Source organism: Siniperca chuatsi, linkage group LG2 (assembly GCF_020085105.1).
Source record: "Siniperca chuatsi isolate FFG_IHB_CAS linkage group LG2, ASM2008510v1, whole genome shotgun sequence".
In the NCBI taxonomy this organism is placed as follows: Eukaryota; Metazoa; Chordata; class Actinopteri; order Centrarchiformes; family Sinipercidae; genus Siniperca; species Siniperca chuatsi.
The window spans coordinates 34,780,202-34,804,209 of record NC_058043.1 but is presented as its reverse complement, the minus strand read 5'-3'; the positions used below and the strand labels follow the sequence as shown (position 1 = coordinate 34,804,209).

Below are 24,008 nucleotides of genomic sequence, written 5' to 3'. Positions count from 1 at the left end.
CATTTTTTATGGTCTACAGACAAAGGAGACATACTGTGTGAAAGCCCCACATCAGCACTTTCAGCTATACATACAGGTATGTTCCTCTAAACAGAACATGCTCAGTGGATAGACACTCTGTCTGATCACACTGCTGTACTTATATACTGAGTATTTGTACAGTGTTGTATTGCTACTTCTATGAGTACTTCTTCACACAGGGAGTCTTCAGGCAGTCGTGAAAAACGGACCTGAAGCCAGCCAGAAAGTGGGCGGGACATCAGGACATCAGCCAATCAGCGCCACGTCCGTCAGTAACTAACCTGGAAAGTCCCGGGCAGAGAGAACCTGTGCTGACGGTGTCCGCGGGCAGAGGCACGGAGCAGCTGGTCGGCGTGTGCAGCGCTCAGGACTCGCACCGACATGACGCTGCTGGACGAGCGGCTTTGGTCGCTGTTTAAGCGCCACCTGCAGCAAACTCTCACCTACTGGAGTGTGTTCTTCAGCTTCGGTCTGTGCATCGCCTTCCTGGGACCCACCATCCTGGACCTGAGGTGTCAGACCCAGTCCACCCTGCAGCAGATCACCTGGGTCTTCTTCTCCCAGCAGTTCTTCCTGCTGGTGGGCAGCAGCCTGGGGGGGCTCTTAAAGAAGACGTGAGTGTGGTTAGTGAGCACTGAGCGGGATGTTGCCCGTACTTAAACACGGACATTACTTAAAGACTTCAAAACAGCTCTGAAGTCTCTGAAATATGCAGTCTGCCACTCAACAGTTTACTGAGCTTTTCATATCTACAGGAGTCTAATATTCCTACAGTAATCCTATCAGGAGTCTTAACAGGTGCTTTGCAGTCACCATACTACACTCTGTGTATTTCATCTAATAATACCTAAACATATTGGAAGGTTAAATGATTACATATCGTGTTTAGGATCCTGGAGACCCCAGGCTCATTTTAGCAGCTCAAAAACACACCTAACATTGTTTTATCACCTTGATATTTCATTACTTTTTCTCATTTTATGAGAATTGCTTATAAACATCATTTTATACCATGTTTAAGAGGTCCGCTACAGAAAATGAAGCTTCAGTTTGGAGTCTCAGAGACGCCAGCTGGCTGAACACAATGGATGGATGATCTATATCTGTGATTATATCTGTACTTTTACACAAATCCCAAAGAAGTCTTTTGTGAAAGAATTTGGATTTCTCTCACTGGAGTTTTATAACAGTTTGTTTATATGAATTTTAATAAGGAGTCTGATTGTGTTCTAAATTTGACTGACAAATCTGCAAAATTCAAATTCAAATTTTCGGTCTGTGCCTTACCTCACATACAGTATTTAGCAGCCAGTTAACCACGACCCAGAGTGCAAATGTGAGTGTGTGAAGTGGATAGGGACATGTGTGGGGACAGGTGTTGTTGATACATGATACACAATGTTTTTGTATATTATCTTAGCTTGGGACTGAAAATATCCCTCCTTTGTCACACATCAGCTTTCTGTTAAATGAATATTGTACCATTTCACCGACACATTCAGTCTGCCATCTACAAGCTCTGTCAGATAGAGTAATTGCACTCTCGAGAAAGGCTCCTCATCTCATTATCCTGGCCCTAAATAAAAAAAAAACAGTCTAAGAGCTTACAGCCATGTTAGCGGCACTGTGAGGCCGTGCTTTGAGCTAAATGCTAATGTCAGCATGCTGTTGTTAAGCAGGTGTAATGTTTAGCCTGTTCACCATCTTAGCATTAGCTGGTTAGCAGTAAACACAGAGCGCAGCTGAGGCTGATGGGAGCGTCATCAGCTCTGCAGGTATTTGGTCAGAAACCAAAGTGTTGGACACGTTAACATGTCGACCTGATGGTGGCGCTAGATGGAAAGTCAGAGGATCAGCAGAGTTATTACAGTTCATCCTGAGGGGGGCTTGAATGTGTGTAGCAATTGTTATGGCAATCCATCCAATAGTTGTTGAGACATTTCACTCCAAACCCAAAATGTCAACCTCATGGTGGCGCTGGATGAAAAGTCAGAGGATCGCCAGGGATTCATCATGTGGAGACCTTGAATATACAGTATATACCAAATTCTGTGCCAGTCCGTCCAGTAGATGTTGAGAAATTTCACTGGCTAAGTGAAAACTGCTGGTGGCTCTAGAGGGAAAGTCAGGGGATTGTCCAGGTCATTAGGATTCCTGCTCTGGGGACCATGAATGTCATGGCAATCCATCCAGTAGTTGTTGAGTGTGGACCAAAGTGGGGGGCCGACGGACCAACATTGCCATCCCTAGAGTCATGTTGCTAGCATGGCTAAGAATCACATGGCTGTCTGATTGGAGTGGACAAGGTTAAAAGGAGAGTGGAAAGTTGGCAGGGAAGAAGGAGAATACAAGGTGAAGATAATGTGGAGGTGTACGGCTGCTGGAGGCCTGTGATAAACCTAGTGGGTAAATAAAAGTTAGTGGAGCAGCAGATCATCAAGGTGACTTTACTGCAACAGCAACAAGCTGGAAATCTCCTGTTCTACAGTCAGCTTAATAACTGACAAGTTTCATAAGAACAGGGTTTGTAAGTAAAGGTTAAGAATATGTTGAAAACGCAATCATTCAAACTAAAACTCACTCAAACTTAAATGTACACTTGTCAGTGTCTGAATACACTGTGTCTTCTCCAGACTCCTGTCCTCCCTGTCAGCCCTCCTCTCCAGCACTCTCATCATCTCGCTCGTGTTTGCCATCATACCGCTGTGCCACCACGTGGTGCTGTTATCTGTCGCCATGGCGTTGGCTGGCCAGGCCATGGGGGTGACTGACACCATCGCCAACCTGCAGCTGGTGAAGCTGTACCAGAAGGACTCCGCCATCTTCCTGCAGGTCGGAGGAGGAGAGGAAGTGGTGGGGAGGGGCAACAGCAGCTGTGAATGTGTGTGTGTGCGTGTTCTATATTGTATGCTCAAGATGAAGCAGCTAAGGATGTGACTGTGAATGTACATGTGGACCAATACAAAAATATGCACTATATAACAGCATATTATAGTTCATTCTGGTTAACTGGCTTTATTGATGAAGTAAAGAAACTATAGGAAGTTAAAGCTGCACTAATCAATATTTTAAGTATAAAACCAGGGACACTGCGGTTATATGGTATGCGTCTTAACCACTAAGCTTAAGTAGATCTACGTTCACGTCTCGCCCTAGGCCCTGCATTTCTTCATAGGCCTGGGAGCACTGGTCAGTCCCCTGGTAGCTGATCCTTTCCTGGCAGAGGACAGCTGTGTCCTAGGTGCCAACTGGACCGCCAACTCATCCTCTTCCTCGGACCTACAGCACCTCCGCAGCAGCCTGGCCGGGCAAGGAGCGGCGCTACACAACATCTCCCAGTATCCTCTGCACACCGAGGGTGTAGTCATCACCAGGGTGTCGTACGCTTTCTGGATCATGGCTCTTATCAGTGTGAGTTCACATCAATATTACATGTGTCATATGACTGATGACACAGAAATGTATACGATGCTGGCTAATATAAGCAACCTATTTAATATACTGGCTCACATGTTTATTACTTGTTCATGGATAAATGACAGTGACGCTTGTAGCTGCTCGTTGGCGTTGTAGATGTGAAACCAGGTGTAGCTGTGTGATTTGACTAAAGTGAAGATAACGCATGACATAAAGCCATAGTCTCTTCTACTGAACAATACTAATAGTTTCTCTGTCCAGTTTGCATGTTTTGCCTTCATGTGTGTCCATGTACATGTATTAAAGGATGGTTACGGTAATAAGACCTGAATTGTTAATTAGGGCTGTCACTTTTTCAAAGAATCAAGTTTGAAACGAGTTGGGATTTTGTCCAGAGGGCTGGAGGATACTCTCATAAGAGACATGATGTCTGTGAGTTCAGGCAGAGTAACAGCAGAAAAATTGCTCAAAGAATCCCTGAGTGGGTGATCCACATCTAAAAAGGCAGGATTGGGGGTGATATCAGATCTTATTAACTCCACCTTTCCAGAAAAGGTTTCAGTCGTAGTCATCTGGACACTGTTTTCAGAATCAAGACGTTTCGGCTCCCATCCGGAAGTCATTCTCAATTGTGAAAAAATGGGACGGGAACTAGAAATTTAAGCTACTCTGTGTTTTATAAGCCCTGCCCTCAGGAAGGAATCTGCCTGAGTATCTGTTAATAGCTAGTTTCACCTGAAACTGAGCTAATAGTTTCCAAGATGGCCCAGTAATCAGTAATCAGGCCTATTGTTTTCTGGCTGCATCTTCTTCATCGCTGTTAAGTACCTGATTAGCATATGATTGGCGTGACCAAGGTGATAATACACTCTGATAGACTTTGGGCAGATTAAATCTCAGACCACCATTTCTGTTCAAAGAGGGGTTCTCTTTCTTCACAAAAATGGCTTCCTTGACGCCCCGTTCAAACCAACTCTTCTCTCTACTGAGAATCTTCACCTCGCTGTCTTCAAATGTGTGGTTTGTAGCTTTTAGATGCAAACGCACGGCGCTCTGCAATCCTGAGTTAGCGTGTCGTCTTTTGTGAAGTGGCTGTTTGGTCTCGCCTATGTACCGTTCTTTGCAGTTTTCCTCACTGCACTGAATGGAGTAGACAACATTGCTCTGTTTCTGTGTGGGTAACTTGTCCTTAGGGTGAACGAGTTTCTGTCTTAAAGTGTTGCCTGGTTTAAAGAAAACAGGAACATCGTGCTGTCTAAAGATCCTTTGTAGTTTTTCAGACAGTCCAGATACATAAGGAATGGAGACACCGTTCCTTCTTGGTTCTGTTACACTTTTGTCCTGTTTTTTGGCTCTTTTAACTTTGTTGATAGCCCAAGTAGGATAACCACAGGCTGAGAGTGCATTCTGGACATGCCTTTTCTCTTTCTTCTTACCCTCTGAGCCGGTGGGCACTACTTGGGCTCTGTGTTGTAATGTCCGGATTACACCCAGCTTGTGCTGTAGTGGATGGTGTGAGTCAAAGAGCAAGTATTGATCCGTATGTGTTGGTTTCCTGTACACTTCTATCTGGAGCTTTCCGTCCTCTCCTCTGAGTGTAGAACAAGAAAGGCCAAGCGGTTCTCTTTGGCGTCCTCTCATGTGAACTTGATGTTGGGGTCCACAGTATTGATATGCTCTGAGAATGCTTCCAAGTCTTTTTTCTTGATTTTCACAAAGGTGTCATCCACGTAGCGGTACCAGTGACTTGGTGGTGTGCCCGGGAACGAGGATAATGCCTTCTTCTCAAACTGTTCCATGTACAGGTTGGCCACGATGGGAGAGACCGGAGAGCCCATAGCACAGCCGTGAATCTGTCTGTAGAAGTGTCCCCGGAATTGGAAGTAGGTTGTGTTGAGACAGATGTCTAATAGTTTGCATATGTGTTCAGGTGTAAGCTTGGTCCTTTGCTGCAAGGTGGAGTCCTCCTGCAGTCTTCTCCTCACCGCTGTCACTGTTTCTGAGGTCAGGATGCAAGTGAACAAGGACACAACATCATAAGAAACCATAACGTCATCTGGATCCAACTGGAGATGTTTCACTTTGTGATTGCAATTTCTGTGTGTTTTCCACATGATGTACTGTGTTCCCCACCAATGGAGCCAAGATTGTAGTCAAATGTTTGGCTACGTTGTATGTGATGGAATCTGTGCTGCAAACGATGGGTCTGAGTGGAACATTCTCTTTGTGAATTTTGGGGAGGCCATAGATGCAGGGAATGGCTTCCCCAGGGTATAGTCTGTAGTACAGAGGCCTGTCTATCACCTCCTCCTTCTCAAGCTTCTGTAGACAGTCTATAACCTTCTTCTTGTAGCCATTGGTTGGATCTCTTTTAAGTTTTTGATATGTGGTTGTGTCTACAAGAAGGTTGTTGACAGTGCAGCGACCCTTGTCTGCTGGTAGAATGTTTATGCTGTGATCCTTCTGCAGTGCTGAGAGTGCCCTCCTCTCTTCGGATGTAATGTTGGAAGGAGGCGGTTTGGCACTCTTTAATGTTGCAGTGACACGTAGCCTCAGGTCTGCAGCCTCTGCTTCAGTCATCTTGTTCTTCCTAATGGCTGTTTCTGTGGCTGTGATGTAGTCCACTGTAGGGATATGGTTGGATGTAACTGAAAAGTTGAGCCCTTTGGAGAGCACATCTTTTTCTGCCCAAAGTCTATCAGAGTGTATTATCACCTTGGTTACGCCAATCACATGCTAATCAGATACTTAACAGTGATGAAGTAGATGCAGCCAGAAAACAATAGGCCTGATTACTGATTACTGGGCCATCTTGGAAACTATTAGGTCAGTTTCAGGTGAAACTAGCTATTAACAGATACTTAGACAGATTCCTTCCTGAGGGCAGGGCTTATGTAACACAGAGTAGCTTAAATTTCTAGTTCCCGTCCCATTTTTTCACAATTGAGAATGACTTCAGGATGGGATCCGAAACGTCTTGATTCTGAAAACAGTGTCCAGATGACTACGACTGAAACCTTTTCTACGATAGAACACTCCTGGACAAATGAGGGATTACACCGTCTCCACCTTTCCAGCAAAGTGCAAAAGAAACTAGGCAGGTAGTTTGGTCATAAACCAAAGTCATGATGGTGGCACTGGATGAAACGTTAAGGGATCACCAAAGTGATTTCAATTCATCCTGAGAGGGGCATGAATGTCTGAACCAAATTTCATGGCAAATCCAATAGTTGTCGAGATGTTTCTGTTAGGATTAAAGTGGTGAACCGACCAACACTGCCATTCCTAAAGACACGTTGCAACCGTGGCTAAAAAACAGGTTAAACATTCAACAAGTGATTTTCAACCATCTGTCTTTCATGCGTTACATCATCTGCTGTGGCCTGAAAATCTTTAGCTCCGTTTACACTTGAGGTGTGTGGTTATAAAACAAATGCTATTGTTTTCATGAACATTGAAGTGTATAATTAACTTTAACATTTAAACATCACTGTATAATTTGCTGGTGATACTAATGGATTCTTGGACCTGTAGGCCAACAAGAAAACCACAACTCAGCAGCACTGATGCACCACTTTTTTTGGCTCATAATCATACAATTTAGGTATCCCATGACTAGATTACCCATGCAGTGTTGCACAATATCACATGAAAATTACTCAAATAGAATTAAATAATATAATGAAATTTCCAAACAGCATTGCTGCTCTTCAGAGCCACTCAAAATTGTTTTCAGTTTTGTACTTTTCAGAATTATTTGCATTTCTTCAGATATTGCTTGTCAGATTAAGCAGTACCTCCCACCTCAGCAGTAATGAACTGGATCTGTTTCAAGCAGAGGACAAGATAAGAATTGAAGTGAATTCTAGTTTTGTGAGGGAAGGGTCACATTTTGAATCAGCTAACAGGAAGTGTTGACTGTTAACTTAGTTAACAATAGTCTCTTTGTGTGTGTGTGTGTGTGTGATTGTGGTTTTTTGTGTGTCCTGGCAGCTCCTGTGCCAGCAGCAGTGCTCGCATTGATGTACCATGAGCGACTGTTGCCTTGCTCCAGCAACAGTCCACGTCTGCTTGACAGAGACTCTTTGTCCAGCACTGGGGACAGTGGTCAAGGTAATGTGTGTGTGTGTGTGTGTGTGTGTGTGCGTGTGTGACCACTCTATTCAAATGAAATGACAGACCTCTCAGCATCCCTGTCTCTCCAGGTCATGGGAGTTTGTTTGGTTGCTGTAACGCTGCCAAACTCCGGGGTCGCCCTTCAACTTTCTTCATCCTCCACACTCTGGGCGGGGCCATCCTCTTCATCACTGATGGGATTATAGTGAGACCTTTCTTCTAACCCTACACGCATATACCACAAACTGTATATAAAGATGGATGACATGACAGCTCCCCAAAAGTGAAGCCAAAACATCTGGATCGCCCCCTGGTGGCTGGCTGCAGTACAGCTCATAAACCCCGCCCCCTCCATGTTATCAGATGGGTCATGAGCCACACTAAAAACTCAAAGTACATGTCAAATAATTTTTCCCAAAGATGGTTTCTGTCATTTCATATCATGCTGATGTGTGTTCAAGTGTTAGTTTTTCTGATAAGTTTGGTTCTAATTAGTGATTTGATGCTATAAAAAGTTGGTTTCACGACATGATTAACAGCTGAGCTCTGCTCAGTGATTGAGTTGGCCTGGTGTGTGGGCGGGACCTCGATACCACGGCTCCAACTCCAATCACTACTGCGCAGACTCTGGCTCCAAATGACGTCACCAGAGCAAGATGGCTGCTCCTGTATCCGGATATTTTGGCTTCATTTTTTTTTTACAGTGGGATGAAGTGGAGACACAGCGTCCATCTTTATATTCAGTCTATACACCCCAACATTTAACACTATACTCTATGCCAGAGGTTTTCAAACTGTAAGGCATGTGGGGGGTGTGGGAGAGTTGCAGGGGGGGCACGGAGGGAGAGACGTGAGGCAAAGGTCAGAAGTTGGAGCTGCAGCAGAGGCTGTGACACACAGCTCATGGAGGCAGTTAAGTTACTTGAAAACCCTTGGATTTGCCAAACTGTTAACAAATATAGGCTAAAAAAAAACAGGGCTCAAGTTGTTGCCCACAGCATAACAAACAGACTCCGAAGCAACATTATACCTTTTTACATCCCCCAAAGCATTGTGGGAACAATAGTTCCACAACTTAGAGCATGATTATCAATTATTTACTAATTAAATACAAGAAAGACAAAGACTAATAATAGAAGTGATGCATTTTGTGATCGATTTTGGGGGCCCCACAATGTCAGACTTGAAAACATCTGATCTGTTCTAACCTCTTGTCCTGCAGGGCTCCTACGCTGGCTTTGTCTACACCTACGCGGTGTCCCCTCCGCTGCTGATGGGTCATAAGACTGCAGGCTGTCTGGACAGTATATTCTGGGTCTCCATCACAGTGGGAAGACTGGCTTTCATCTACTTGTCCTACAGATACACACCACCCAGGCTGCTCACCTTCAGTCTGGTATGAACACACTTTAAAGGAAAAATCCATCCTACAGTGAATACAGTAGTTGACATCACAGTGCACTGAGAATAGAGCTCCACAGGTGAACATCAGGGGTCAGGTTTTATGTTTTTCCCACATTGATTTGAGTCACACTGAGCAGTAATTTCTAGTAAAAGCAAGAGAGCTCATGCACAGCAGTCTGATAGTTCTAACCAAATATTTGATCAGGGTGGGAATGCACGTGATATAATTAGGTGGCATCATTCAGACGAGTGGTGAGTAGGTATACAGACAACAGGATCTTCAAGCCAAACTAAACTGCTTTTTCATTCTCAACACTCTATGTAGGCACTGTAAAAAACAGCAGCCTCTGTCTCTCTTTCTGCCTCTTTTTCTCGTTTGTTCTTTCTAATCATTTTAGTCAAATTTATTTCAGTCACAGAATTGTTACCTTGACCTCTAGTGTGATTACATGCACTGTACTGGTAATTTTGCCTTAAGTATCACTGTAGCAGGACAGGATTTTGAACTGAAACCCAACATACTCAGCGCTCATCTAATGACCCACAGACTGTGACTGCAGGTTGTTGGTTGCTTGCTTTGTGTTTTGTAAATAATACTTTAATTGTCTCCGATCTTATTTCTTCTACTGTCATGATATAAACTACACAGAAATGTTGGTGAATGTAATCAGAATTAACACCTTTTTTATTAGAATTTGAAATAATGTATTCATTTGTAAGATAAAACACAACACAATCCATAAGATAATTAATACATGTACAAGTAAATGTAGTGGTAGGGTCATGAAATACAATTAGGCGCCTTAAGTCCAATCAGTACCAGCAGCAACTTAATGTAGAGATAGATTGAGCGCTGTACTGAAGCTCTAATGAGTAGGGCAGCCCTTTTCAAGGCTATTGTGCCGAAATATCTCAGTTGGGAGAGCAGTGAATCTGTTGGTCATTTGTAAAATGAATCAATGATTTTTTATTGATTCAACTAAGGATCTCAAGGTCTCTGGTTCGATTCTGGGTTTCGGCAGCAGGAGAGCTGTGTTTTAGGGACACATTGCATCCATGCTGACTGGGCCCTTTCTTCCTCCATGTGTTCGCATAGGTTTCCTGCAACACATCCATGTTGAGGACCTAACTCGTGCTGGTTCACCTTGGTGCCCTTGGACGATGACATGAACACGGGCAGTTTGGCTGGGACCGTTTGCTTTGAGATTTTCCATGTGTTTTTCTTTTGTTGGGGTCAGATAGATTGAGCGCTGTACTGAAGCTCTAATGAGTACGGCAGCTCTGAGATGCAAAGCACAACATTTGAGAAAACAAATTAACAAAAGACAAAACTCTACAGCATTTCACAAAACACAACCTTATAGAAAACATGTCATTTCAGTGATTATAGTGATTATTTTCATTATCAGTGAATCTGTTGGTCATTTGTAAAATGAATCAATGATTTTTTTAATCAATTCAACTAAGGATCTCAAGGTCTCTGGTTCGATTCTGGGTTTCGGCAGCAAGAGAGCTGTGTTTTAGGGACACATTGCATCCATGCTGACTGGGCCCTTTCTTCCTCCATGTGTTCGCATAGGTTTCCTGCAACACAAAACACCTAACTCCTGCTGGTTCACCTTGGTGCCCTTGGACGATGACATGAACACGGGCAGTTTGGCTGGGACCGTTTGCTTTGAGATTTTCCATGTGTTTTTCTTGTGTTTGCTTTGAAATCTTAGATGTGGTTTTTGGTTCAGATAAGGTAGGTTGAGGCCTGTACTGAATCTTTAATATGTATGTTGGCCCTTAGGTGCAGAACACAACAGTTACAAAAACTAGACAACAAAACAGAGAGCGCAACATTTCAGAAAAGATAACAGTCAGGTCCAGTGTAGCACGTAGCTGCGTTTTAAAGCTGTATTCTAAACTGCAGCTAAGCTAGTCAGATGCTAGGTGACAGAGCAACAGCCCCCTAATGGTTTGTGGAACCTTGTGTTTTTATCTGAAACGACTGTTCGAGATGTTGTTTTGCTTTCGAGCGGGGGCCACCGTTTTCTGGGCTTTTGTGCCGAAATAGCTCAGTTGGGAGAGCGTTAGACTGAAGATCTGAAGGTCCCTGGTTCGATCCCGGGTTTCGGCAGCAGGAGACCTGTGTTTTAGGGACACATTGCATCCATGCTGACTGGGCCCTTTCTTCCTCCATGTGTTCGCATAGGTTTCCTGCAACACATCCATGTTGAGGACCTAACTCGTGCCGGTTCACCTTGGTGCTCTTGGATGATGACATGAACACAGGCAGTTTGGCTGTGACCGTTTGCTTTGAGATTTTCCATGTGTTTTTCTTTTGTTGGGGTCAGATAGATTGAGCGCTGTACTGAAGCTCTAATGAGTACGGCAGCTCTGAGATGCTGCTGCTGGTTCACCTTGGTGCCCTTGGACGATGACATGAACACGGGCAGTTTGGCTGGGACCGTTTGCATTGAGATTTTCCATGTGTTTTTCTCTTGCTGGGGTCAGATAGATTGAGCGCTGTACTGAAGCTCTAATGAGTACGGCAGCTCTGAGATGCAAAGCACAACATTTGAGAAAACAAATTAACAAAAGACAAAACTCTACAGCATTTCACAAAACACAACCTTCTAGAAAACATGTCATTTCAGTGATTATAGTGATTATTTTCATTATCAGTGAATCTGTTGGTCATTTGTAAAATGAATCAATGATTTTTTTAATCAATTCAACTAAGGATCTCAAGGTCTCTGGTTCGATTCTGGGTTTCGGCAGCAAGAGAGCTGTGTTTTAGGGACACATTGCATCCATGCTGACTGGGCCCTTTCTTCCTCCATGTGTTCGCATAGGTTTCCTGCAACACAAAACACCTAACTCCTGCTGGTTCACCTTGGTGCCCTTGGACGATGACATGAACACGGGCAGTTTGGCTGGGACCGTTTGCTTTGAGATTTTCCATGTGTTTTTCTTGTGTTTGCTTTGAAATCTTAGATGTGGTTTTTGGTTCAGATAAGGTAGGTTGAGGCCTGTACTGAATCTTTAATATGTATGTTGGCCCTTAGGTGCAGAACACAACAGTTACAAAAACTAGACAACAAAACAGAGAGCGCAACATTTCAGAAAAGGAGACGGTGTAGTCCTCATTCGTCCAGGAGTGTTCTATCGTAGAAAAGGTTTCAGTCGTAGTCATCTGGACACTGTTTTCAGAATCAAGACGTTTCGGCTCCCATCCGGAAGTCATTCTCAATTGTGAAAAAATTGGACGGAACTGGAAATTTAAGCTAATCTGAGTTGCATAAGCCCTGCCCTCAGGAAGGAATCTGCCTGAGTATCTGTTAATAGCTAGTTTCACCTGAAACTGACCTAATAGTTTCAAGATGGCCCAGTGATCAGTAATCAGGCCTATTGTTCTCTGGCTGCATCTACGTCATCACTGTTAAGTGCCTGATTAGCATGTGATAGGCGTGACCAAGGTGATAATACACTCTGATAGACTTTGGGCAGATTAAATCTCAGACCACCATTTCTGTTCAAAGAGGGGTTCTCTTTCTTCACAAAAATGGCTTCCTTGACGCCCCGTTCAAACCAACTCTTCTCTCTACTAAGAATCTTCACCTCGCTGTCTTCAAATGTGTGGTTTGTAGCTTTTAAATGCAAATGCACGGCGCTCTGTAATCCTGAGTTAGCGTGTCGTCTGTGCTGATAAAGTGTTTTGTGAAGTGGCTGTTTGGTTTCGCCTATGTACCGTTCTTTGCAGTTTTCCTCACTGCACTGAATGGAGTAATTTCAGAAAAGATAACAGTCAGGTCCAGTGTAGCACGTAGCTGCGTTTTAAACCTGTATTCTAAACTGGAGCTAAGCTAGTCAGATGCTAGGTGACAGAGCAACAGCCCCCTAATGGTTTGTGGAACCTTGTGTTTTTTTCTGAAACGACTGTTCGAGATGTTGTTTTGCTTGCGAGCGGGGGCCACCGTTTTCTGGGCTTTTGTGCCGAAATAGCTCAGTTGGGAGAGCGTTAGACTGAAGATCTAAAGGTCCCTGGTTCGATCCCGGTTTCGCAGCAGCAGAGACCTGTGTTTTAGGGACACATTGCATCCATGCTGACTGGGCCCTTTCTTCCTCCATGTGTTCGCATAGGTTTCCTGCAACACATCCATGTTGAGGACCTAACTCGTGCCGGTTCACCTTGGTGCTCTTGGATGATGACATGAACACGGGCAGTTTGGCTGGGACCGTTTACATTGAGATTTTCCATGTGTTTTTCTCTTGCTGGGGTCAGATAGATTGAGCGCTGTACTGAAGCTCTAATGAGTACGGCAGCCCTGAGATGCATAGACATTTGAGAAAACAAATTAACAAAAGACAAAACTCTACAGCATTTCACAAAACACAACCTTATAGAAAACATGTCATTTCAGTGATTATAGTGATTATTTTCATTATCAGTGAATCTGTTGGTCATTTGTAAAATGAATCAATGATTTTTTTAATCAATTCAACTAAGGATCTCAAGGTCTCTGGTTCGATTCTGGGTTTCGCAGCAAGAGAGCTGTGTTTTAGGGACACATTGCATCCATGCTGACTGGGCCCTTTCTTCCTCCATGTGTTCGCATAGGTTTCCTGCAACACAAAACACCTAACTCCTGCTGGTTCACCTTGGTGCCCTTGGACGATGACATGAACACGGGCAGTTTGGCTGGGACCGTTTGCTTTGAGATTTTCCATGTGTTTTTCTTGTGTTTGCTTTGAAATCTTAGATGTGGTTTTTGGTTCAGATAAGGTAGGTTGAGGCCTGTACTGAATCTTTAATATGTATGTTGGCCCTTAGGTGCAGAACACAACAGTTACAAAAACTAGACAACAAAACAGAGAGCGCAACATTTCAGAAAAGATAACAGTCAGGTCCAGTGTAGCACGTAGCTGCGTTTTAAACCTGTATTCTAAACTGCAGCTAAGCTAGTCAGATGCTAGGTGACAGAGCAACAGCCCCCTAATGGTTTGTGGAACCTTGTGTTTTTATCTGAAACGAAGTTCGAGATGTTGTTTTGCTTGCGAGTGGAGGCCACCGTTTTCTGGGCTTTTGTGCCGAAATAGCTCAGTTGGGAGAGCGTTAGACTGAAGATCTGAAGGTCCCTGGTTCGATCCCGGGTTTCGGCAGCAGGAGACCTGTGTTTTAGGGACACATTGCATCCATGCTGACTGGGCCCTTTCTTCCTCCATGTGTTCGCATAGGTTTCCTGCAACACATCCATGTTGAGGACCTAACTCGTGCCGGTTCACCTTGGTGCTCTTGGATGATGACATGAACACAGGCAGTTTGGCTGTGACCGTTTGCTTTGAGATTTTCCATGTGTTTTTCTTTTGTTGGGGTCAGATAGATTGAGCGCTGTACTGAAGCTCTAATGAGTACGGCAGCTCTGAGATGCTGCTGCTGGTTCACCTTGGTGCCCTTGGACGATGACATGAACACGGGCAGTTTGGCTGGGACCGTTTGCATTGAGATTTTCCATGTGTTTTTCTCTTGCTGGGGTCAGATAGATTGAGCGCTGTACTGAAGCTCTAATGAGTACGGCAGCTCTGAGATGCAAAGCACAACATTTGAGAAAACAAATTAACAAAAGACAAAACTCTACAGCATTTCACAAAACACAACCTTCTAGAAAACATGTCATTTCAGTGATTATAGTGATTATTTTCATTATCAGTGAATCTGTTGGTCATTTGTAAAATGAATCAATGATTTTTTTAATCAATTCAACTAAGGATCTCAAGGTCTCTGGTTCGATTCTGGGTTTCGGCAGCAAGAGAGCTGTGTTTTAGGGACACATTGCATCCATGCTGACTGGGCCCTTTCTTCCTCCATGTGTTCGCATAGGTTTCCTGCAACACAAAACACCTAACTCCTGCTGGTTCACCTTGGTGCCCTTGGACGATGACATGAACACGGGCAGTTTGGCTGGGACCGTTTGCTTTGAGATTTTCCATGTGTTTTTCTTGTGTTTGCTTTGAAATCTTAGATGTGGTTTTTGGTTCAGATAAGGTAGGTTGAGGCCTGTACTGAATCTTTAATATGTATGTTGGCCCTTAGGTGCAGAACACAACAGTTACAAAAACTAGACAACAAAACAGAGAGCGCAACATTTCAGAAAAGGAGACGGTGTAGTCCCTCATTCGTCCAGGAGTGTTCTATCGTAGAAAAGGTTTCAGTCGTAGTCATCTGGACACTGTTTTCAGAATCAAGACGTTTCGGCTCCCATCCGGAAGTCATTCTCAATTGTGAAAAAATTGGACGGGAACTGGAAATTTAAGCTAATCTGAGTTGCATAAGCCCTGCCCTCAGGAAGGAATCTGCCTGAGTATCTGTTAATAGCTAGTTTCACCTGAAACTGACCTAATAGTTTCAAGATGGCCCAGTGATCAGTAATCAGGCCTATTGTTCTCTGGCTGCATCTACGTCATCACTGTTAAGTGCCTGATTAGCATGTGATAGGCGTGACCAAGGTGATAATACACTCTGATAGACTTTGGGCAGATTAAATCTCAGACCACCATTTCTGTTCAAAGAGGGGTTCTCTTTCTTCACAAAAATGGCTTCCTTGACGCCCGTGCTCAAACCAACTCTTCTCTCTACTAAGAATCTTCACCTCGCTGTCTTCAAATGTGTGGTTTGTAGCTTTTAAATGCAAATGCACGGCGCTCTGTAATCCTGAGTTAGCGTGTCGTCTGTGCTGATAAAGTGTTTTGTGAAGTGGCTGTTTGGTTTCGCCTATGTACCGTTCTTTGCAGTTTTCCTCACTGCACTGAATGGAGTAATTTCAGAAAAGATAACAGTCAGGTCCAGTGTAGCACGTAGCTGCGTTTTAAACCTGTATTCTAAACTGGAGCTAAGCTAGTCAGATGCTAGGTGACAGAGCAACAGCCCCCTAATGGTTTGTGGAACCTTGTGTTTTTTTCTGAAACGACTGTTCGAGATGTTGTTTTGCTTGCGAGCGGGGGCCACCGTTTTCTGGGCTTTTGTGCCGAAATAGCTCAGTTGGGAGAGCGTTAGACTGAAGATCTAAAGGTCCCTGGTTCGATCCCGGGTTTCGGCAGCAGGAGACCTGTGTTTTAGGGACACATTGCATCCATGCTGACTGGGCCCTTTCTTCCTCCATGTGTTCGCATAGGTTTCCTGCAACACATCCATGTTGAGGACCTAACTCGTGCCGGTTCACCTTGGTGCCCTTGGACGATGACATGAACACGGGCAGTTTGGCTGGGACCGTTTACATTGAGATTTTCCATGTGTTTTTCTCTTGCTGGGGTCAGATAGATTGAGCGCTGTACTGAAGCTCTAATGAGTACGGCAGCCCTGAGATGCATAGACATTTGAGAAAACAAATTAACAATAGACAAAACTCTACAGCATTTCACAAAACACAACCTTATAGAAAACATGTCATTTCAGTGATTATAGTGATTATTTTCATTATCAGTGAATCTGTTGGTCATTTGTAAAATGAATCAATGATTTTTTTAATCAATTCAACTAAGGATCTCAAGGTCTCTGGTTCGATTCTGGGTTTCGGCAGCAAGAGAGCTGTGTTTTAGGGACACATTGCATCCATGCTGACTGGGCCCTTTCTTCCTCCATGTGTTCGCATAGGTTTCCTGCAACACAAAACACCTAACTCCTGCTGGTTCACCTTGGTGCCCTTGGACGATGACATGAACACGGGCAGTTTGGCTGGGACCGTTTGCTTTGAGATTTTCCATGTGTTTTTCTTGTGTTTGCTTTGAAATCTTAGATGTGGTTTTTGGTTCAGATAAGGTAGGTTGAGGCCTGTACTGAATCTTTAATATGTATGTTGGCCCTTAGGTGCAGAACACAACAGTTACAAAAACTAGACAACAAAACAGAGAGCGCAACATTTCAGAAAAGATAACAGTCAGGTCCAGTGTAGCACGTAGCTGCGTTTTAAAGCTGTATTCTAAACTGCAGCTAAGCTAGTCAGATGCTAGGTGACAGAGCAACAGCCCCCTAATGGTTTGTGGAACCTTGTGTTTTTATCTGAAACGACTGTTCGAGATGTTGTTTTGCTTGCGAGCGGGGGCCACCGTTTTCTGGGCTTTTGTGCCGAAATAGCTCAGTTGGGAGAGCGTTAGACTGAAGATCTAAAGGTCCCTGGTTCGATCCCGGGTTTCGGCAGCAGGAGACCTGTGTTTTAGGGACACATTGCATCCATGCTGACTGGGCCCTTTCTTCCTCCATGTGTTCGCATAGGTTTCCTGCAACACATCCATGTTGAGGACCTAACTCGTGCCGGTTCACCTTGGTGCTCTTGGATGATGACATGAACACAGGCAGTTTGGCTGTGACCGTTTGCTTTGAGATTTTCCATGTGTTTTTCTTTTGTTGGGGTCAGATAGATTGAGCGCTGTACTGAAGCTCTAATGAGTACGGCAGCTCTGAGATGCTGCTGCTGGTTCACCTTGGTGCCCTTGGACGATGACATGAACACGGCAGTTTGGCTGGGACCGTTTGCATTGAGATTTTCCATGTGTTTTTCTCTTGCTGGGGTCAGATAGATTGAGCGCTGTACTGAAGCTCTAATGAGTACGGCAGCTCTGAGATGCAAAGCACAACATTTGAGAAAACAAATTAACAAAAGACAAAACTCTACAGCATTTCACAAAACACAACCTTCTAGAAAACATGTCATTTCAGTGATTATAGTGATTATTTTCATTATCAGTGAATCTGTTGGTCATTTGTAAAATGAATCAATGATTTTTTTAATCAATTCAACTAAGGATCTCAAGGTCTCTGGTTCGATTCTGGGTTTCGGCAGCAAGAGAGCTGTGTTTTAGGGACACATTGCATCCATGCTGACTGGGCCCTTTCTTCCTCCATGTGTTCGCATAGGTTTCCTGCAACACATCCATGTTGAGGACCTAACTCGTGCCGGTTCACCTTGGTGCTCTTGGATGATGACATGAACACAGGCAGTTTGGCTGGGACCGTTTGCTTTGAGATTTTCCATGTGTTTTTCTTTTGTTGGGGTCAGATAGATTGAGCGCTGTACTGAAGCTCTAATGAGTACGGCAGCTCTGAGATGCAAAGCACAACATTTGAGAAAACAAATTAACAATAGACAAAACTCTACAGCATTTCACAAAACACAACCTTCTAGAAAACATGTCATTTCAGTGATTATAGTGATTATTTTCATTATCAGTGAATCTGTTGGTCATTTGTAAAATGAATCAATGATTTTTTTATCAATTCAACTAAGGATCTCAAGGTCTCTGGTTCGATTCTGGGTTTCGCAGCAAGAGAGCTGTGTTTTAGGGACACATTGCATCCATGCTGACTGGGCCCTTTCTTCCTCCATGTGTTCGCATAGGTTTCCTGCAACACAAAACACCTAACTCCTGCTGGTTCACCTTGGTGCCCTTGGACGATGACATGAACACGGGCAGTTTGGCTGTGACCGTTTGCTTTGAGATTTTCCATGTGTTTTTCTTGTGTTTGCTTTGAAATCTTAGATGTGGTTTTTGGTTCAGATAAGGTAGGTTGAGGCCTGTACTGAATCTTTAATATGTATGTTGGCCCTTAGGTGCAGAACACAACAGTTACAAAAACTAGACAACAAAACAGAGAGCGCAACATTTCAGAAAAGACAACAGTCAGGTCCAGTGTAGCACGTAGCTGCGTTTTAAAGCTGTATTCTAAACTGCAGCTAAGCTAGTCAGATGCTAGGTGACAGAGCAACAGCCCCCTAATGGTTTGTGGAACCTTGTGTTTTTTTCTGAAACGACTGTTCGAGATGTTGTTTTGCTTGCGAGCGGGGGCCACCGTTTTCTGGGCTTTTGTGCCGAAATAGCTCAGTTGGGAGAGCGTTAGACTGAAGATCTGAAGGTCCCTGGATCGATCCCGGGTTTCGGCAGCAGGAGAGCTGTGTTTTAGGGACACATTGCATCCATGCTGACTGGGCCCTTTCTTCCTCCATGTGTTCGCATAGGTTTCCATATTGGAGACATTCACCGTCTTTTTGGATTTACAAAATGATTGCAGGTAGGTTTTGCGAAAATCGGCTGTGAGTTTTTTCTTTGAGATTCGTGATGTCCGTTGAGAGAGTTGTACTGAAACTCTGTTTGTTTTTTTCCATAACTTCCAATTCAGATGCTGTAATTGTAACGGTGGATAACACGTTTGTCAAATTTACTGGCTCATTTTTCAGTTTCGACACAGATAGTGAATATGTGGGTCAAGTTCTGCAGAGCAAGTTTATCTGTGGTCTGTTGGCTGTTTACCGCAAAAGTCATGGTCATCCTCTCACTCTCACTGTCACTGTCTGTCTGTGTGTTTCCTCCAGGTGGGGGTCATACTGGTGCAGTGCCTGTTGTTGATCTTCTACACCAGCTGTGTGTTTCTCTTCATCGGTACTTGTGTGCTGGGACTGTGCATCAGCAGTGTGTTCCCCTCCATGCTGGCCTTTACAGAGGACATACTAGACTACAAAGGTAAACTAACACAAATTCTGACACACACACACACACACACACACACACACACACTGTCAGCATCAACTCATCTTGGAAGTCACATACTGCTTGTGGAGGACCAAAACTTACTCATACATTTTTAAATATTAATACATAAAATAAACAAATAAATATAAGTTGAAATTAGTTTATAAATAAGTAATTAGATTAATAGACAAATGCATGTTGGTATTTAATCAGGAAGTAAACCAAATTAAAAGTGTATTTCTACAAATCTACATGTATTTATTTCTGTATTTTTACATTTTAGCTTTTATTTATTTGTGTGTGAAGCTGAGCTGTCTGGTATTGTTACACCTGCTACTGATAGCTGCAAGAAAATACATTTCTACAAATATTTCTCTATTTCTGTGTTTGTATTTTTGCAAAAGCTAAAGGTCTTGCAGCTAGCTAACATAAGTAGCAGGTGTACCAGTTAGCTTAGCTTTATACACCCCTAGCAAGGCAAACAGCAATAGAACAGAATCAATCCTTTGACCAGTCTAGCCCGCCGTTTCTGAGTCGACTGATGATGACGAATCATCGACTTTTAAGGGGCAGCCCTAGTATATTCTTACTTACTTTATTGATGAATTAGTCATGTTAGTCCTTTGTACCTGTACATAATTATCTGTTGTGTTTTAAAGGTTGTGCTACAACTGTCCTGGTGACCAGTGCCAGCACAGGAGAGATGATGCTGCAGCTGCTCGTTGGATCGGTAAGACATGTTTCCTTTCTTCTTGAATTTCATTTTATTTGTTGAAATTCAAACCAATGCTTCCACATTCAGTGTTTTCATCAGATTTTTTTTCACGGTTATTTCTGCATATTGCTTGTTTCTTTTGATACATTAATATTTGCTTCACAGCACTGTATAACTGGCTGTCTCATTAAGATGAGATAGAACTTTATTTATCCCAGGAGAAATTGTTCCTCATGTCTCTGCTGTCCATCTCTCTCGACTTGAGGTACATAAGTTGTAGAGTTTGATTGCCGCAGGAAGAAAGGATTTCCTGTGGCGCTCTGTGGTGCATCGTGGTCTGCTGCTGAAGGTGCTCCTGTGCGTGACCAGCACATCGTGGAGAGGGTGAGAGTCATTGTCCATGATGCTTCGCAGTTTGTGCAGCATCCTCCTCTCTGACACCAACATCAAAGAATCAAGCTCCACCCCCCAGGACAGCGCCAGCCTTCCTGATGAGCTTGTTGATTCTGTTGATGTTGACTGTCCTCACCCTGCTGCCCCAGCACACGGCAGCTAAGAAAATAGCATTGACTACCACAGACCGGTAGAACATCCTCAGCATGGTACTGCAGACATTGAATGACCAGCTTGTTGTCCCGGTGTTACTCCCAGGTACTTGTGGTCCTGAACAGTGTCCACATCCACCCCCTGGATGGAAACAGGTGTAGGGGGTGTTTTCTGCCTCCCACCAACTCCTTTGTCGTACCAGTGTTAAGCACTGTACTCGAGAAAGTCCACAATCCAGGAATACCAGGGGAGGGTCTACCTGCATCACTGTCAGCTTGCAGGCCCGATTGTATTGAACATTTGATAACAATAAAAACAAAAGTATGGAAACCCTACTGTGGACCTCGACCTCGACCACGGTTTAAAAGTGTTTCAGCATTGTCGGGCTCGCTGTGTCTGAAAGAATGAAGCTGAAACGCTGCCATTATAAACCTGTCCTGTGGTTTCCGGTGTTGATTGCAGACTTGTTTGAGATTAGAAACCCACAGTGTGTGTGTGTGTGTGTATGTGTGTGTATCGCTTCCTGCAGGTGATCCACAGTCAGGGCAGTTATGCTTTCCTGTTGTGTTCTACAATAGCGTCATTCATCGGCTTCTGCCTGTTCCTGCTGTTCCTCTACGTCCAGCACATCCACAGAAACTGCCACGCAGGTAAACACACATCAGGTAGACACATATGGAGAGAGTGAATGAAATTCCAGGAACACACCTTGTTTGGGAATAAAAATTCAATACAGATTAAAGAAAATGTCTGTGCAACTATTTGTTAGAAACACTTATTTTACACAGCAACAGGAAATGGCAATATATGCAATGCGACTTAATTTGACTTGGAAATAAAGTGGTGCATACAAACAGAGCGGGAACCAAAGCAGGTCGAGGAGAAGCTGACAGAAGTACCAGCAGCAACACAAGCAAAACCTGTCAGTGTACACAGACTAAATCAGGGTGTGGGAATTCATTTAAAGAGATTATTGTACCGGTGTAGTGAGATGTGATGGGTGGGGGAAGCTAGCTGTCAGTTGACACAGCTTTGCAGGAATTAACTGTCCTGTTAGAATTATATATTACATTAAGGACTTACTGTCAAAATCAGCCAAAGAGGGCCTAAAATGAAGACATTGCAGCTGATGTTTCTATAGCACAAAACCCGTATTATCTCAACAGGCTCTGTAGTTACTGCTCTCTGCCTTTGTAGGGCAGTACTGAAGTTCAAATGTGTACGGCAGCCCAGAGGTGTAAAACACAACAATTCGGAAACCAAAGTAACAGAACAGAACAGTAACAGAAAACAATCCTCATCTTTCTTATTCTGGTGATTGGATGCAGATGATGTCACTTTGAGGTTGGGAAAGTTTTTGTTGTGTGTGCCCCTCAGGCCAGCCAGGCTGTCCTTATCCTACTTCCTGCATCATCAACATCCAATAAAAATTAGGCACAAGGGAGATAGAGATGGAGCGCAATGTGTCATACTCTTAAAAACCACGGCCACCGGAGGGGAAAACAATCTGCGGCACAATGGGCAACCAAGGGCTGAAACGTTAACAAAATGCCTGTACTAGCTAAGAAAACATTCGATTTCAGCATGTCAAAGGATTATTTTAGCACCCTATGTCTGCCAGAGAGGAAAAGGTATGTTGACAAACTCAGTATTGTTGGTGTATCTTAGTGTCCCTTCTGCTGACAGCCCCTCCCCCCCTAGGAGGGGTGGTCAGAAAACGGTGAGGGTATTGTAATTTTTACATTTGCTAAAGGGGGGTAGTCTGACATTTTTAGGAGAGCTGGGGATATTATTAATTTTTTTTCTTTGCCCATATTATTACTTTAGCTTTCCCTTTTGAGATTTAGATTATTTATAAAAAGAGATTAAAATAGTTACATCAAAAAGATGGCTTTCACGTGTGCCATAATATGGCTACTTACAGTTTAGAGTGTTACTAATATGATCAGTTCTGCAGGCGCCTTTTCATTGTATGGACAGTTAACCACCACAGTTAACCAAACTGAATCCAAGCTTTCTTTATACTGTATATTTCACTTTGCACATGAAACCAATTCAATTCAATTTTATTTACTTAAATAGCGCCAATTCATAACAGAAGTTATTTCTTTGCACTTTTCCGAAGCGGCAAGGAAAAACTTCCTTCTAAGTGGCAGAAACCTCGAGCAGAACCAGACCAAATTCCCTTATCCCGAAAACCAGAGCTTACTGGTAGTGTAGAAGTTAGAAGCTCTTGTTTCAAACACCGAGAGTGGCTGGAATATTTGGTGAATGTGACGCATCATTTGTTTGTCATAAATTTGGCAATTGCAAATTTAATTTCATAAAACATACATTTTCACAATGTGCGTATTGGTTGCGCACATTGGGAAAATGTATGTGTTAAGATTTGAAATGTTTACAACAATTTTCATCATTGTAAATTCTTTATGCTTTTCCTCTTTTAGTTATTTATTGTTAAAGGAGTTTTACCAACCTAATACTGTTTCATTATTTTAATTTTCCAGCAGGTGTGTGTGCAAATCCCTCTATAACAGAACATTTGCTGCCAACAAATGTTGATACTGAATCAATTTAAATACAGTGTACCGCACTAACAGTCAATAAGGGTCAAGATGAAAGTTATGATATGGCGGTGCATTGCTTTGTAAGATCAGGATGTTCATTTTTTGTGTAAATGTTACATTTGTCTGACTTGTTGCATGTTCGCATCCATCAAAAGCCTGCTGGATGTCAGTTCTCTTGTGTTTTATCTCTCAGCTGTGAGTCAAACTAATCAATGCTGTTTACTTCTCAGATTTGTCTAAAAACTCAGACACGGAGAAGCCAAATACAGGAGGCTCATGATCTGCAGGTCCCTGCGAGACTGAGGGGGGAGACCAGAGAACACAAATGATCAAATGCTGAGGACGATGGGAAGGGACATTCCCACATCTTACCCCAGCTTTATCCTGGCCTCCTCCACCTGCACATTTTTGACCTAAAGAGAAGCCTGATGATCAACAAGCCGCTCAATGGACGACCAGTACATGACTTCATTTCATTTTTGACACAATCATCTCTTGCAGCACATTATAACTCAGCTGTAGCTTGATTAAAAAGATACTTTAATGATTAAGTATTGCCTTTTCAGTGTGAATGTGAAAGGACTGTGGAGGAAAAAGTCTCGTATGATGTTTATGTCAAAACACCTGCGACATATTTGATTGCTACTGTAAAAAAAAAATTAAAATACTCATATCAGCCTGTTTCAGTACTCCTGTTGTGTTTTCCTGGTGGTTGA

The 24,008-nt window shown here is 43.3% G+C and overlaps 1 protein-coding gene, 1 long non-coding RNA gene and 6 other non-coding genes across 8 annotated transcripts; 7 read left to right on the top strand and 1 right to left on the bottom strand.

The window, feature by feature from the left end:
- Nucleotides 1–300: 300 nt before the first annotated feature.
- On the top strand, nucleotides 301–23,973 carry mfsd4aa (major facilitator superfamily domain containing 4Aa). Its single transcript, XM_044174953.1, has 10 exons — nucleotides 301–635; nucleotides 2,655–2,853; nucleotides 3,178–3,436; nucleotides 7,432–7,551; nucleotides 7,644–7,759; nucleotides 8,777–8,950; nucleotides 19,308–19,455; nucleotides 20,124–20,194; nucleotides 21,255–21,375; nucleotides 23,523–23,973. Exons 1-10 carry the CDS (start codon nucleotides 403–405, stop codon nucleotides 23,570–23,572), a joined length of 1,491 nt encoding a protein of 496 aa, XP_044030888.1. The 5' UTR covers nucleotides 301–402; the 3' UTR covers nucleotides 23,573–23,973.
- On the bottom strand, nucleotides 10,187–11,413 carry LOC122865943. Its single transcript, XR_006375581.1, has 2 exons — nucleotides 11,364–11,413; nucleotides 10,187–10,577 (listed from the first exon to the last, which is right to left on the bottom strand). It is a non-coding gene; the product is annotated as an uncharacterized LOC122865943 (long non-coding RNA).
- On the top strand, nucleotides 11,008–11,080 carry trnaf-gaa. Its single transcript has one exon. It is a non-coding gene; the product is annotated as a tRNA-Phe (tRNA).
- Nucleotides 12,939–13,012, top strand: trnaf-gaa. The gene has a single exon. It is a non-coding gene; the product is annotated as a tRNA-Phe (tRNA).
- On the top strand, nucleotides 14,034–14,106 carry trnaf-gaa. The gene has a single exon. It is a non-coding gene; the product is annotated as a tRNA-Phe (tRNA).
- On the top strand, nucleotides 15,968–16,040 carry trnaf-gaa. Its single transcript has one exon. It is a non-coding gene; the product is annotated as a tRNA-Phe (tRNA).
- Nucleotides 17,065–17,137, top strand: trnaf-gaa. The gene has a single exon. It is a non-coding gene; the product is annotated as a tRNA-Phe (tRNA).
- trnaf-gaa lies at nucleotides 18,806–18,878 on the top strand. Its single transcript has one exon. It is a non-coding gene; the product is annotated as a tRNA-Phe (tRNA).
- Nucleotides 23,974–24,008: the final 35 nt, after the last annotated feature.